Raw genomic sequence first — 13,192 nt, 5'->3', positions numbered from 1 at the left:
CCATCCGAATCATATGTGAGTTTGTTTTTGACGGTCATTTGATGTAATCGTTCTTGAGCGTGCATTTGACGCAGAAATAGCAAAAAGCAGCATGTCGTTCGATTTGGGAGGGCTTGTAAGTCGTTACTAACTGCTATCCTCTGACACTGATTTAATATCTTCTTTGTATAGTTGTCGTAGGTATTTAAACGATCAGGTGCCAACGTTTGTCAGACTACCACGATCATGTAAAAACGAGATTCCTATATTTGTGATGATTTAGTTTGTGAAGAGTCGCATAGTTGCGATAACGTAGCTCTGGACGACGGACGGACAATTTTTGACAGATGGTCGTCGTATTCCATTTTGTGGACAGTTATGTCTTTCAGTGTGGTGGTTATGGCCATTGTATTAATAACGTACCAGAAAATGAGAAACTGCACAGATATGGAATCAAATATTTACACAGTCTAGTGTTAGGTTACGGTTTTATTTGTGTCCTTCATGACTATTGCCAAATGTAGTTATTCATGTTTGTATGATCATTTTTAGCTCACTGGGAGGAAGTCCAGGGGAGCTATAGCTATACCCCTGGTGTCAGCATTGTAGACAGCAATGTCAGCATGGTTAAATTTGTCATACTGATGAGGACACAGCTTAGGTATTTGACATAAGTGTTTCTAGGTGACAAGACCTTTCTAGAACCATTGGTACTACATATGTTGGCCTGCTGACTTTGACCCTGACCTTTGTAATTGACCTACTTTCAAAAAACTTTAACCCTGGCCACAGAATGTTAACCATATGAGATAAGATTTTCATGTTTGAGAGTTAATTCTGAATTTCACCCCACTGGGCAAACTATATGCTGACAGCTCTTGTTTTTTGTTTTGATAGAATGTGAACCAGGTGACAGCAGCAGGGAATGCTCTCTCTGCGGATGCCTCAAAATATGTTAATGATGTAAGTATGGTATCTCCTATTGAGCAGCATATAATCTTTGCCATTGATAGTATTATACCTTTAAGACAGGTTGAATTTGAATTTTACCACTGACACAAATAACTGATTTTAAAGGGAAATTTGATTTAAAGAATGATGTAATTATGGAATGAAAATGTTAGTATCTAACTTATGGTGATCTACGAATGCTTCTTTATTTTCTGTATGCTATATATTGTAAAAACTTAAACAAATTGTTATCTTTTAAAATAAGGTTTACAGAGTCTTTTTTTTTTCAGGCAAATCTTGAAATGCAGTGGGCTATGAAAGCTTACCATCATGCGGAAACATATTTCAATGTAAGTCATCAAAGAATAAAATCAAGAATCAGTCTTCAATGGATAGAGATAAATATACCATTTGATCATTATTAAGATAAGATAAGATTTTATTACCAGTGCTAGCTGGACCTTTTGATCCTCTATGCCGGACTCTTAAATATGATTTAGATTATTACAATAAATAAAATTAATAAATTGTGACAACAGTTCCAATTCCTATATAATTTCACACTTATAGTTATATAAAAGTTCCTGCTTTAATTCCTGTATTAATCTTACATATATAGATTTTAACTCTCCTGTCTGAAGGGCTAGTGTGCTTATTCTATGGGTTGGTATGCATACATTCTCTGTCCAGCGTCAACTTTTACCTTCAAAATAATTCTTCTCAATAACCAAGGTCAGGATATTGGGTCAGTATCATGCTGGAAATGCTAATGCTGTAAAGTTTGTTCAAATGAATGACCTTGTCCCACTTTCGAACAGGACCAGGGTCATGATATTTGAGCAGTAGCAAATTTGTTCAAATGAATGACCTTGACCTACTTTTAAGATTGCAGGGTGTTAAATGTGCAGATATCTTTTTAACAAATTCTTCTTATTAACCATTAAGTCTAGGGTGCGATGTTATTGGGCCAACAAAGCATTATGCTCGTTACCGGTTGAAGGGCTATCAAGATTTTTTCAAATTAGTTAGCAAATCGACTAACTATAAGATCACAGGATTCTGGAGTCAAATGTGTTAAAATCTTCAAATAACTAGGAATCACATGGTTATGATATTAGATGTGTTGTACTTCATACTCAAAAGAAGGGATATTAATTTGATTTCCATCAACTTTCAAATTTATGATTTTAATAGCGCAATTTATTTTACAAAATTTGAAGTATGATTTAGTGCAATCAACTTTTAAATAACAAAATCTAACATATGATATACATATACATTGTATATTGTTATCTTTCTGTAATATTTTGTAAATAAATATAAGTACTTTCAATATTTTCATTTAATCAGTGTTAACAATTTGTTTTCCCTGTAGTTGCTGTGTTCTGTTGACACTTCATTGCTGAAACTGACAAAGAAAGATGATGAGATTTATGAACACTTTCGAAAAACCTTCCCAGACATGGCTGTTGACATCCTTCAGGAAAATGAATTGAAGACAAATGATGCAAAATCTGTACGTTACTTTAATCACTGTAATACTATAATTAGACCTGTTATCTCACAGAATGATTTTAAGTCCTCTCAAACTTCAAGTTCAATGTACCCAACATGCTCTAACTAACCAGCAATTAATTCCTCTTCACAATCTAAAGTGTTTGCTTGTCATTCTTACAATATCATATCTTATCGTGAAGTGTCTTAACTTAGTAATAAGCAAAATATTTGTGAGAAATTTCTCTTTATTTTTTTCAGATATGGCGTCCATTTGTACAGAGCTATGAGGGTGAAATTGAGGATTATAATTTTGGAACACTTGTACGCAAAGATAGTTCCGGAGATATATCTGATGATAACACAATTCTTGGTAAACATTATTGTTTTATATAATTTATGGATCATGATTAATGTATTGTTAGAGGGAACCCTCTTGGAGGTTGTTATTTACATTGTCTCGATGGATATTGGGCCGTTGATAACTTGTTGGTGTTCTATCTATTTTCCCTTTCCCACAGTGGGTGATGGATGGGAGCCAAATCTTGTGTTAGTATGTGTAAGTGACTCTGAGTATTTGAAAACTTCATTTTCAAACTGACTCCACTTGCTTGAATTCAAATTGGTAATTGAACTGCTTAAGAAGAGAAAATCCATCATAAAATGGCAGCTTTCAGAGAAGAGAAAAAATAAAGGGATTCACATTTTCTTTACCCTATATATGTACATAAATATCTTGTGACATCCAACGTGCACTTTCTTTGTGAACAAAACTATAATGTGGGTTGGAAATACCAGGTATCGTCTAAAATGATAACAAATTTGGGGTTAATGTCCTCATACAAAAGCCTTGTAAAGGAGTAGTAAAATTGACAGTCAATTTTCTTGAATTATATTTGGAATATTTTTTGTCAGGTAAATCATTGCTACCATATTGCATCAAGTAAGTTCTATTTATTTCCAGTTGTAAGAATCCTCTTTATTTTTAGTTTTAAGAATCCAGTTCTTGGCCATAGAGATAGCAAGGAATCGTGAAGGCCTCAACACCGCAGTACGGGAAAAAGCAAAGAAACAGAAAGAAGAATCAAAGTCATAGCACAAACCCTTTTATATTAGGATGAATATGGATGAGGATCAGTTTTCATAACTCTAATACTGTGAACGTAAAAAATTTGTGAGGGAGAAATTTACGCTAAAAATGCAATGGCAATTCAGCTGTGAAAATTTCACTTGCATGTATTTTGTGACATATATGGTATTTATGGAACAGATACAAAAGAAATTTGTGGGAAATAAACACCATACATATAATTTACCTGTCAAAATCGTGAAACTAAACCTAGCCACGTTTACAGTAGATATATACGAAAATAGTCCATAATATTGCAAAGATACTGCAGTGCTGTTTGATCCACTACAAATAAACATTGTTGGACCTAACGACAGATGAATTGGAGTATTAATATAATTACCAGTATGTATGAAACTTCTGCTACCTGGGGTGTGCCTTGGTACTGTACTTGAGCTCCAGTGAGTGAGAAATGCAGGCTTTCTGATCCAGATCGGTGACTCTCTTCATAATGTTGTCTGACCATTTACATTTATTTCATGGTGTATCCTCCATTTTTGACAATTTGTGTCTGTTGCCAGAATTTCATTCGGAATGATATTTTTTGACTGACTGAAGCTACTGCAGAGTATTTTCAGTTCCTGTTTTTGCTGTACATATATTTGTGGGTACAGATGGACTGTTGTAAAAATACACAATCTCCTGAAACTTCATCATGGTATTAAAAACTGCACCTTACTTTTGTTGGAAACTTCAGTTAAATACTGTTACATAGAATATATAGAAATGGAAAGGTTTTGATTAAAATGGGCTTTGTTTAAACTCTTGTTATATATCTACATGACAACGACAACAGACAGGAGAAAGGGGGGGGGGGGGGGGGGGGGGGGGGGGGGGTGCTTGGTTACAAATTATTTCCGTCATGGCAGGAATATATGAGGGAATATGTGTTTTACAAGTATTCTCAATTTGACAGATTGTCAAGTTGTATAAGGCAAAGTGGATTATATTGTATTGTATCCGATTATTACATATGGTTTAACCCAAAATGCTTTGACAGCATGTTATTTTATCTTCTATGTTGACAATTCACCTTACTGCTATATGCTTTGATATTAAAGACATGCTGTACAGTCAATAGGATCTTTGTTGTGTTTGATAAGGTTTGAGAGCACAACTCAATTGCTGGAATTGTTATCGTGATAAATACTTAGGTGTGCATAGGAGCCAGTAACAGTAATCATTGTTACAAACCTCTAAGTGGTCCACCCTATGCCCTCATACCATAATACACAACAATACATTGATTCAGAAGGGTCATGATGTATTTCTTTAATACAATGTACTAGTAAAAAGTGATTTGGTTTTGGTGTTCCTGGAAGTGATTTTGATTCGTCTTGGTTAATGTGTTACCCATGTGACTTTGATCTGTCTGTGTGTGTTACCCATGTGACTTTGATCTGTCCTTGTGTGCTACCCTTGTGGCTTTGATCTGTCTCTGTGTGTGTTACCCATGTGACTTTGATCTGTCTTTGTGTGTGTTACCCATGTGACTTTGATCTGTCTCTGTGTGTGTTACCCATGTGACTTTGATCTGTCTTTGTGTGTGTTACCCATGTGACTTTGATTTGTCTTTGTGTGTGTTACCCATGTGACTTTGATCTGTCTCTGTGTGTGTTACCCATGTGACTTTGATCTGTCTCTGTGTGTGTTACCCATGTGACTTTGATCTGTCTCTGTGTGTGTTACCCATGTGACTTTGATCTGTCTCTGTGTGTGTTACCCATGTGACTTTGATCTGTCTTTGTGTGTGTTACCCATGTGACTTTGATCTGTCTTTGTGTGTGTTACCCATGTGACTTTGATCTGTCTCTGTGTGTGTTACCCATGTGACTTTGATCTGTCTCTGTGTGTGTTACCCATGTGACTTTGATCTGTCTCTGTGTGTGTTACCCATGTGACTTTGATCTGTCTTTGTGTGTGTTACCCATGTGACTTTGATCTGTCTTGGTTTGTGTGTTACCCATGTGACTTTGATCTGTCTCTGTGTGTGTTACCCATGTGACTTTGATCTGTCTCTGTGTGTGTTACCCATGTGACTTTGATCTGTCTTTGTGTGTGTTACCCATGTGACTTTGATTTGTCTTTGTGTGTTACCCAAGTGACTTTGATCTGTCCTTGTGTTACCCATATGACTTTGATCTGTCTCTGTGTGTGTTACCCATGTGACTTTGATCTGTCCTTGTGTTATCCATGTGACTTTGATCTGTCCTTGTGTTACCCTTGTGACTTTGATCTGTCCTTGTGTTACCCATATGACTTTGATCTGTCTCTGTGTGTGTTACCCATGTGACTTTGATCTGTCTCTGTGTGTGTTACCCATGTGACTTTGATCTGTCTCTGTGTGTGTTACCCATGTGACTTTGATCTGTCTCCTTGTGACTTTGATCTGTCTCCATGTGACTTTGATCTGTCTTTGTGTGTGTTACCCATGTGACTTTGATCTGTCTCCTTGTGACTTTGATCTGTCTTTGTGTGTGTTACCCATGTGACTTTGATCTGTCTCTGTGTGTGTTACCCATGTGACTTTGATCTGTCCTTGTGTTACCCATGTCACTTTGATCTGTCTTTGTGTGCTACCCATGTGACTTTGATCTGTCCTTGTGTTACCCATGTCACTTTGATCTGTCTCTGTGTGTTACCCATGTGACTTTGATCTGTCTCTGTGTGTGTTACCCATGTGACTTTGATCTGTCTTTGTGTGCTACCCATGTGACTTTGATCTGTCTTTGTGTGTGTTACCTATGTGACTTTGATCTGTCTTTGTGTGTGTTACCCATGTGACTTTGATCTGTCTCTGTGTGTGTTACCCATGTGACTTTTATCTGTCTGTGTGTGTTACCCATGTGACTTTGATCTGTCTTTGTGTGTGTTACCCATGTGACTTTGATCTGTCTTTGTGTGTGTTACCCATGTGACTTTGATCTGTCCTTGTGTTACCCATGTGACTTTGATCTGTCCTTGTGTGTGTTACCCATGTGACTTTGATCTGTCTCTGTGTGTGTTACCCTTGTGACTTTGATCTGTCTCTGTGTGTGTTACCCATGTGACTTTGATCTGTCCTTGTGTTACCCATATGACTTTGATCTGTCTCTGTGTGTGTTACCCATGTGACTTTGATCTGTCTCTGTGTGTGTTACCCATGTGACTTTGATCTGTCCTTGTGTTACCCATATGACTTTGATCTGTCTCTGTGTGTGTTACCCATGTGACTTTGATCTGTCCTTGTGTGTTACCCATGTGACTTTGTGTGTTACCCATGTGACTTTGATCTGTCTTTGTGTGTTACCCATGTGACTTTGATCTGTCCTTGTGTTACCCATGTGACTTTGATCTGTCTCTGTGTGTGTTACCCATGTGACTTTGATCTGTCTCTGTGTGTGTTACCCTTGTGACTTTGATCTGTCTTTGTGTGTTACCCATGTGACTTTGATCTGTCTTGGTTTGTGTGTTACCCATGTGACTTTGATCTGTCCTTGTGTTACCCATATGACTTTGATCTGTCTTTGTGTGTGTTACCCATGTGACTTTGATCTGTCTCTGTGTGTGTTACCCATGTGACTTTGATCTGTCTTTGTGTGTGTTACCCATGTGACTTTGATCTGTCTCTGTGTGTGTTACCCATGTGACTTTGATCTGTCTTTGTGTGTGTTACCCATGTGACTTTGATCTGTCTCTGTGTGTGTTACCCATGTGACTTTGATCTGTCCTTGTGTTACCCATATGACTTTGATCTGTCTCTGTGTGTGTTACCCATGTGACTTTGATCTGTCTCTGTGTGTGTTACCCATGTGACTTTGATCTGTCTCTGTGTGTGTTACCCATGTGACTTTGATCTGTCCTTGTGTGTGTTACCCATATGACTTTGATCTGTCTCTGTGTGTGTTACCCATGTGACTTTGATCTGTCTCTGTGTGTGTTACCCATGTGACTTTGATCTGTCTCTGTGTGTGTTACCCATGTGACTTTGATCTGTCTTTGTGTGTGTTACCCATGTGACTTTGATCTGTCCTTGTGTTACCCATGTGACTTTGATCTGTCCTTGTGTTACCCTTGTGACTTTGATCTGTCTCTGTGTGTGTTACCCATGTGACTTTGATCTGTCTCCGTGTGTGTTAACCATGTCACTTTGATCTGTCTCTGTGTGTGTTACCCTTGTGACTTTGATCTGTCCTTGTGTTACCCATGTGACTTTGATCTGTCTTTGTGTGTGTTACCCATATGACTTTGATCTGTCTTTGTGTGTGTTACCCATGTGACTTTGATCTGTCTCTGTGTGTGTTACCCATGTGACTTTGATCTGTCTCTGTGTGTGTTACCCATGTGACTTTGATCTGTCTTTGTGTGTGTTACCCATATGACTTTGATCTGTCTCTGTGTGTGTTACCCATGTGACTTTGATCTGTCTCTGTGTGTGTTACCCATGTGACTTTGATCTGTCTCTGTGTGTGTTACCCATGTGACTTTGATTTGTCTTGGTTTGTGTGTTACCCATGTGACTTTGATCTGTCCTTGTGTTACCCATATGACTTTGATCTGTCTTTGTGTGTGTTACCCATGTGACTTTGATCTGTCCTTGTGTTACCCATGTGACTTTGATCTGTCTTTGTGTGTGTTACCCATATGACTTTGATCTGTCTTTGTGTGTGTTACCCTTGTGACTTTGATCTGTCTCTGTGTGTGTTACCCATGTGACTTTGATCTGTCCTTGTGTTACCCATATGACTTTGATCTGTCTCTGTGTGTGTTACCCATGTGACTTTGATCTGTCTCTGTGTGTGTTACCCATGTGACTTTGATCTGTCCTTGTGTTACCCATGTGACTTTGATCTGTCTTTGTGTGTGTTACCCATGTGACTTTGATCTGTCTGTGTGTGTTACCCATGTGACTTTGATCTGTCCTTGTGTTACCCATATGACTTTGATCTGTCTCTGTGTGTGTTACCCATGTGACTTTGATCTGTCTCTGTGTGTGTTACCCATGTGACTTTGATCTGTCCTTGTGTTACCCATGTGACTTTGATCTGTCTTTGTGTGTTACCCATGTGACTTTGATCTGTCTGTGTGTGTTACCCATGTGACTTTGATCTGTCTCTGTGTGTGTTACCCATGTGACTTTGATCTGTCTCTGTGTGTGTTACCCATGTGACTTTGATCTGTCTTTGTGTGTGTTACCCATGTGACTTTGATTTGTCTTTGTGTGTTACCCAAGTGACTTTGATCTGTCCTTGTGTTACCCATATGACTTTGATCTGTCTCTGTGTGTGTTACCCATGTGACTTTGATATGTCTTTGTGTGTTACCCATGTGACTTTGATCTGTCTTTGTGTGTGTTACCCATGTGACTTTGATCTGTCCTTGTGTTACCCATATGACTTTGATCTGTCTCTGTGTGTGTTACCCATGTCACTTTGATCTGTCTCTGTGTGTGTTACCCATGTGACTTTGATCTGTCCTTGTGTTACCCATATGACTTTGATCTGTCTCTGTGTGTGTTACCCATGTGACTTTGATCTGTCTCTGTGTGTGTTACCCATGTGACTTTGATCTGTCCTTGTGTTACCCATGTGACTTTGATCTGTCTTTGTGTGTGTTACCCATATGACTTTGATCTGTCTTTGTGTGTGTTACCCATGTGACTTTGATCTGTCTCTGTGTGTGTTACCCATGTGACTTTGATCTGTCCTTGTGTTACCCATATGACTTTGATCTGTCTCTGTGTGTGTTACCCATGTGACTTTGATCTGTCTCTGTGTGTGTTACCCATGTGACTTTGATCTGTCTCTGTGTGTGTATCCCATGTGACTTTGATCTGTCCTTGTGTTACCCATGTGACTTTGATCTGTCTTTGTGTGTTACCCATGTGACTTTGATCTGTCTGTGTGTGTTACCCATGTGACTTTGATCTGTCTCTGTGTGTGTTACCCATGTGACTTTGATCTGTCTTTGTGTGCTACCCATGTGACTTTGATCTGTCTTTGTGTGTGTTACCTATGTGACTTTGATCTGTCTTTGTGTGTGTTACCCATGTGACTTTGATCTGTCTCCGTGTGTGTTAACCATGTCACTTTGATCTGTCTCCGTGTGTGTTACCCATGTGACTTTGATCTGTCTCTGTGTGTGTTACCCATGTGACTTTGATCTGTCTCCGTGTGTGTTAACCATGTCACTTTGATCTGTCTCCGTGTGTGTTACCCATGTGACTTTGATCTGTCTCTGTGTGTGTTACCCATGTGACTTTGATTTGTCTTTGTGTGTGTTACCCTTGTGACTTTGATCTGTCTTGGTTTGTGTGTTACCCATGTGACTTTGATCTGTCTCTGTGTGTGTTACCCATGTGACTTTGATTTGTCTGTGTGTGTGTTACCCATGTGACTTTGATCTGTCTCTGTGTGTGTTACCCATGTGACTTTGATCTGTCTCTGTGTGTGTTACCCATGTGACTTTGATCTGTCTCTGTGTGTGTTACCCTTGTGACTTTGATCTGTCTTTGTGTGTTACCCATGTGACTTTGATCTGTCTTTGTGTGTTACCCATGTGACTTTGATCTGTCTTGGTTTGTGTGTTACCCATGTGACTTTGATCTGTCTCTGTGTGTGTTACCCATGTGACTTTGATCTGTCTTTGTGTGTGTTACCCATGTGACTTTGATCTGTCTTTGTGTGTGTTACCCATGTGACTTTGATCTGTCTTGGTTTGTGTGTTACCCATGTGACTTTGATCTGTTTGTGTGTGTGTTACCCATGTGACTTTGATCTGTCTCTGTGTGTGTTACCCTTGTGACTTTGATCTGTCTTTGTGTGTTACCCATGTGACTTTGATCTGTCTTGGTTTGTGTGTTACCCATGTGACTTTGATCTGTCTCTGTGTGTGTTACCCATGTGACTTTGATCTGTCTTTGTGTGTGTTACCCATGTGACTTTGATCTGTCTTTGTGTGTGTTACCCATGTGACTTTGATCTGTCTTTGTGTGTTACCCATGTGACTTTGATCTGTCTTTGTGTGTGTTACCCATGTGACTTTGATTTGTCTTTGTGTGTGTTACCCATGTGACTTTGATCTGTCTCAGTGTGTTACCCATGTGACTTTGATCTGTCTTTGTGTGTGTTACCCATGTGACTTTGATCTGTCTTTGTGTGTGTTACCCATGTGACTTTGATCTGTCTTTGTGTGTGTTACCCATGTGACTTTGATCTGTCTTGGTTTGTGTGTTACCCATGTGACTTTGATCTGTCTCTGTGTGTGTTACCCATGTGACTTTGATTTGTCTCTGTGTGTGTTACCCATGTGACTTTGATTTGTCTTTGTGTGTGTTACCCATGTGACTTTGATCTGTTTTTGTGTGTTACCCATGTGACTTTGATCTGTCCTTGTGTGTTACCCATGTGACTTTGATCTGTCTTTGTGTGTTACCCATGTGACTTTGATCTGTCTGTGTGTGTTACCCATGTGACTTTGATTTGTCTTTGTGTGTGTTACCCATGTGACTTTGATTTGTCTTTGTGTGTCACCTATGTGACTTTGATCTCTCTTTGTGTGTGCTACCCATGTGACTTTGATCTGTCTTTGTGTGTTACCCATGTGACTTTGATTTGTCTTTGTGTGTGTTATCCATGTGACTTTGATTTGTCTTTGTGTGTGTTATCCATGTGACTTTGATCTGTCTTTGTGTGTGTTATCCATGTGACTTTGATCTGTCTCTGTGTGTTACCCATGTGACTTTGATTTGTCTCTGTATGTGTTACCCATGTGACTTTGATTTGTCTGTGTGTGTTACCCATGTGACTTTGATTTGTCTTTGTATGTGTTATCCATGTGACTTTGATCTGTCTCTGTGTGTTACCCATGTGACTTTGATTTGTCTCTGTATGTGTTACCCATGTGACTTTGATCTGTCTCTGTGTGTGTTACCCATGTGACTTTGATCTGTCTTTGTGTGTGTTACCCATGTGACTTTGATTTGTCTTTGTGTGTGTTACCCATGTGACTTTGATCTGTCTGTGTGTTACCCATGTGACTTTGATTTGTCTCTGTGTGTTACCCATGTGACTTTGATTTGTCTTTGTATGTGTTACCCATGTGACTTTGATCTGTCTCTGTGTTACCCATGTGACTTTGATCTGTCTTTGTGTGTGTTACCCATGTGACTTTGATTTGTCTTTGTGTGTGTTACCCATGTGACTTTTGATCTGTCTTTGTGTGTTACCCATGTGACTTTGATTTGTCTCTGTGTGTGTTACCCATGTGACTTTGATATGTCCTTGTGTGTTACCCATGTGACTTTGATCTGTCTTGGTTTGTGTTTTACCCATGTGACTTTGATGTGTCTTGGTTTGTGTGTTACCAATGTAACTTTGATCTGTCTTGGTTTGTGTGTTAACCATGTGACTTTGATTTGTCTTGGTTTGTGTGTTAACCATGTGACTTTGATCTGTCTCTGTGTGTTACCCATGTGACTTTAATTTGTCTCTGTGTGTGTTACCCATGTGACTTTGATCTGTCTCTGTGTGTGTTACCCATGTGACTTTGATTTGTCTCTGTGTGTGTTACCCATGTGACTTTGATCTGTCTCTGTGTGTTACCCATGTGACTTTGATTTGTCTCTGTGTGTGTTACCCATGTGACTTTGATCTGTCTCTGTGTGTGTTACCCTTGTGACTTTGATCTGTTTGTGTGTGTGTTACCCATGTGACTTTGATTTGTCTTTGTGTGTGTTACCCATGTGACTTTGATCTGTCTGTGTGTGTTACCCATGTGACTTTGATTTGTCTCTGTGTGTGTTACCCATGTGACTTTGATCTGTCTTGGTTTGTGTGTTACCCATGTGACTTTGATTTGTCTTTGTGTGTGTTACCCATGTGACTTTGATTTGTCTTTGTGTGTCACCTATGTGACTTTGATCTCTCTTTGTGTGTGCTACCCATGTGACTTTGATCTGTCTTTGTGTGTTACCCATGTGACTTTGATTTGTCTTTGTGTGTGTTATCCATGTGACTTTGATTTGTCTTTGTGTGTGTTATCCATGTGACTTTGATCTGTCTTTGTGTGTGTTATCCATGTGACTTTGATCTGTCTCTGTGTGTTACCCATGTGACTTTGATTTGTCTCTGTATGTGTTACCCATGTGACTTTGATTTGTCTGTGTGTGTTACCCATGTGACTTTGATTTGTCTTTGTATGTGTTATCCATGTGACTTTGATCTGTCTCTGTGTGTTACCCATGTGACTTTGATTTGTCTCTGTATGTGTTACCCATGTGACTTTGATCTGTCTCTGTGTGTGTTACCCATGTGACTTTGATCTGTCTTTGTGTGTGTTACCCATGTGACTTTGATTTGTCTTTGTGTGTGTTACCCATGTGACTTTGATCTGTCTGTGTGTTACCCATGTGACTTTGATTTGTCTCTGTGTGTTACCCATGTGACTTTGATTTGTCTTTGTATGTGTTACCCATGTGACTTTGATCTGTCTCTGTGTTACCCATGTGACTTTGATCTGTCTTTGTGTGTGTTACCCATGTGACTTTGATTTGTCTTTGTGTGTGTTACCCATGTGACTTTTGATCTGTCTTTGTGTGTTACCCATGTGACTTTGATTTGTCTCTGTGTGTGTTACCCATGTGACTTTGATATGTCCTTG

At 39.0% G+C, this 13,192-nt stretch overlaps 1 protein-coding gene across 1 annotated transcript; it reads left to right on the top strand.

Annotated features, from left to right (window-relative positions):
- The first annotated feature begins 49 nt into the window (after positions 1-49).
- On the top strand, positions 50-4,631 carry LOC117339694 (protein PBDC1-like). Its single transcript, XM_033901412.1, has 6 exons — positions 50-115; positions 877-942; positions 1,221-1,280; positions 2,306-2,446; positions 2,686-2,797; positions 3,414-4,631. Exons 1-6 carry the CDS (start codon positions 92-94, stop codon positions 3,518-3,520), a joined length of 510 nt encoding a protein of 169 aa, XP_033757303.1. The 5' UTR covers positions 50-91; the 3' UTR covers positions 3,521-4,631.
- Positions 4,632-13,192: the final 8,561 nt, after the last annotated feature.

The sequence above is a fragment of the Pecten maximus genome, chromosome 12, assembly GCF_902652985.1.
Source record: "Pecten maximus chromosome 12, xPecMax1.1, whole genome shotgun sequence".
Classification (NCBI taxonomy): domain Eukaryota; kingdom Metazoa; phylum Mollusca; class Bivalvia; order Pectinida; family Pectinidae; genus Pecten; species Pecten maximus.
Note: the sequence above shows the minus strand (reverse complement) of the source record. Positions and strands in the feature narration are given on the sequence as shown.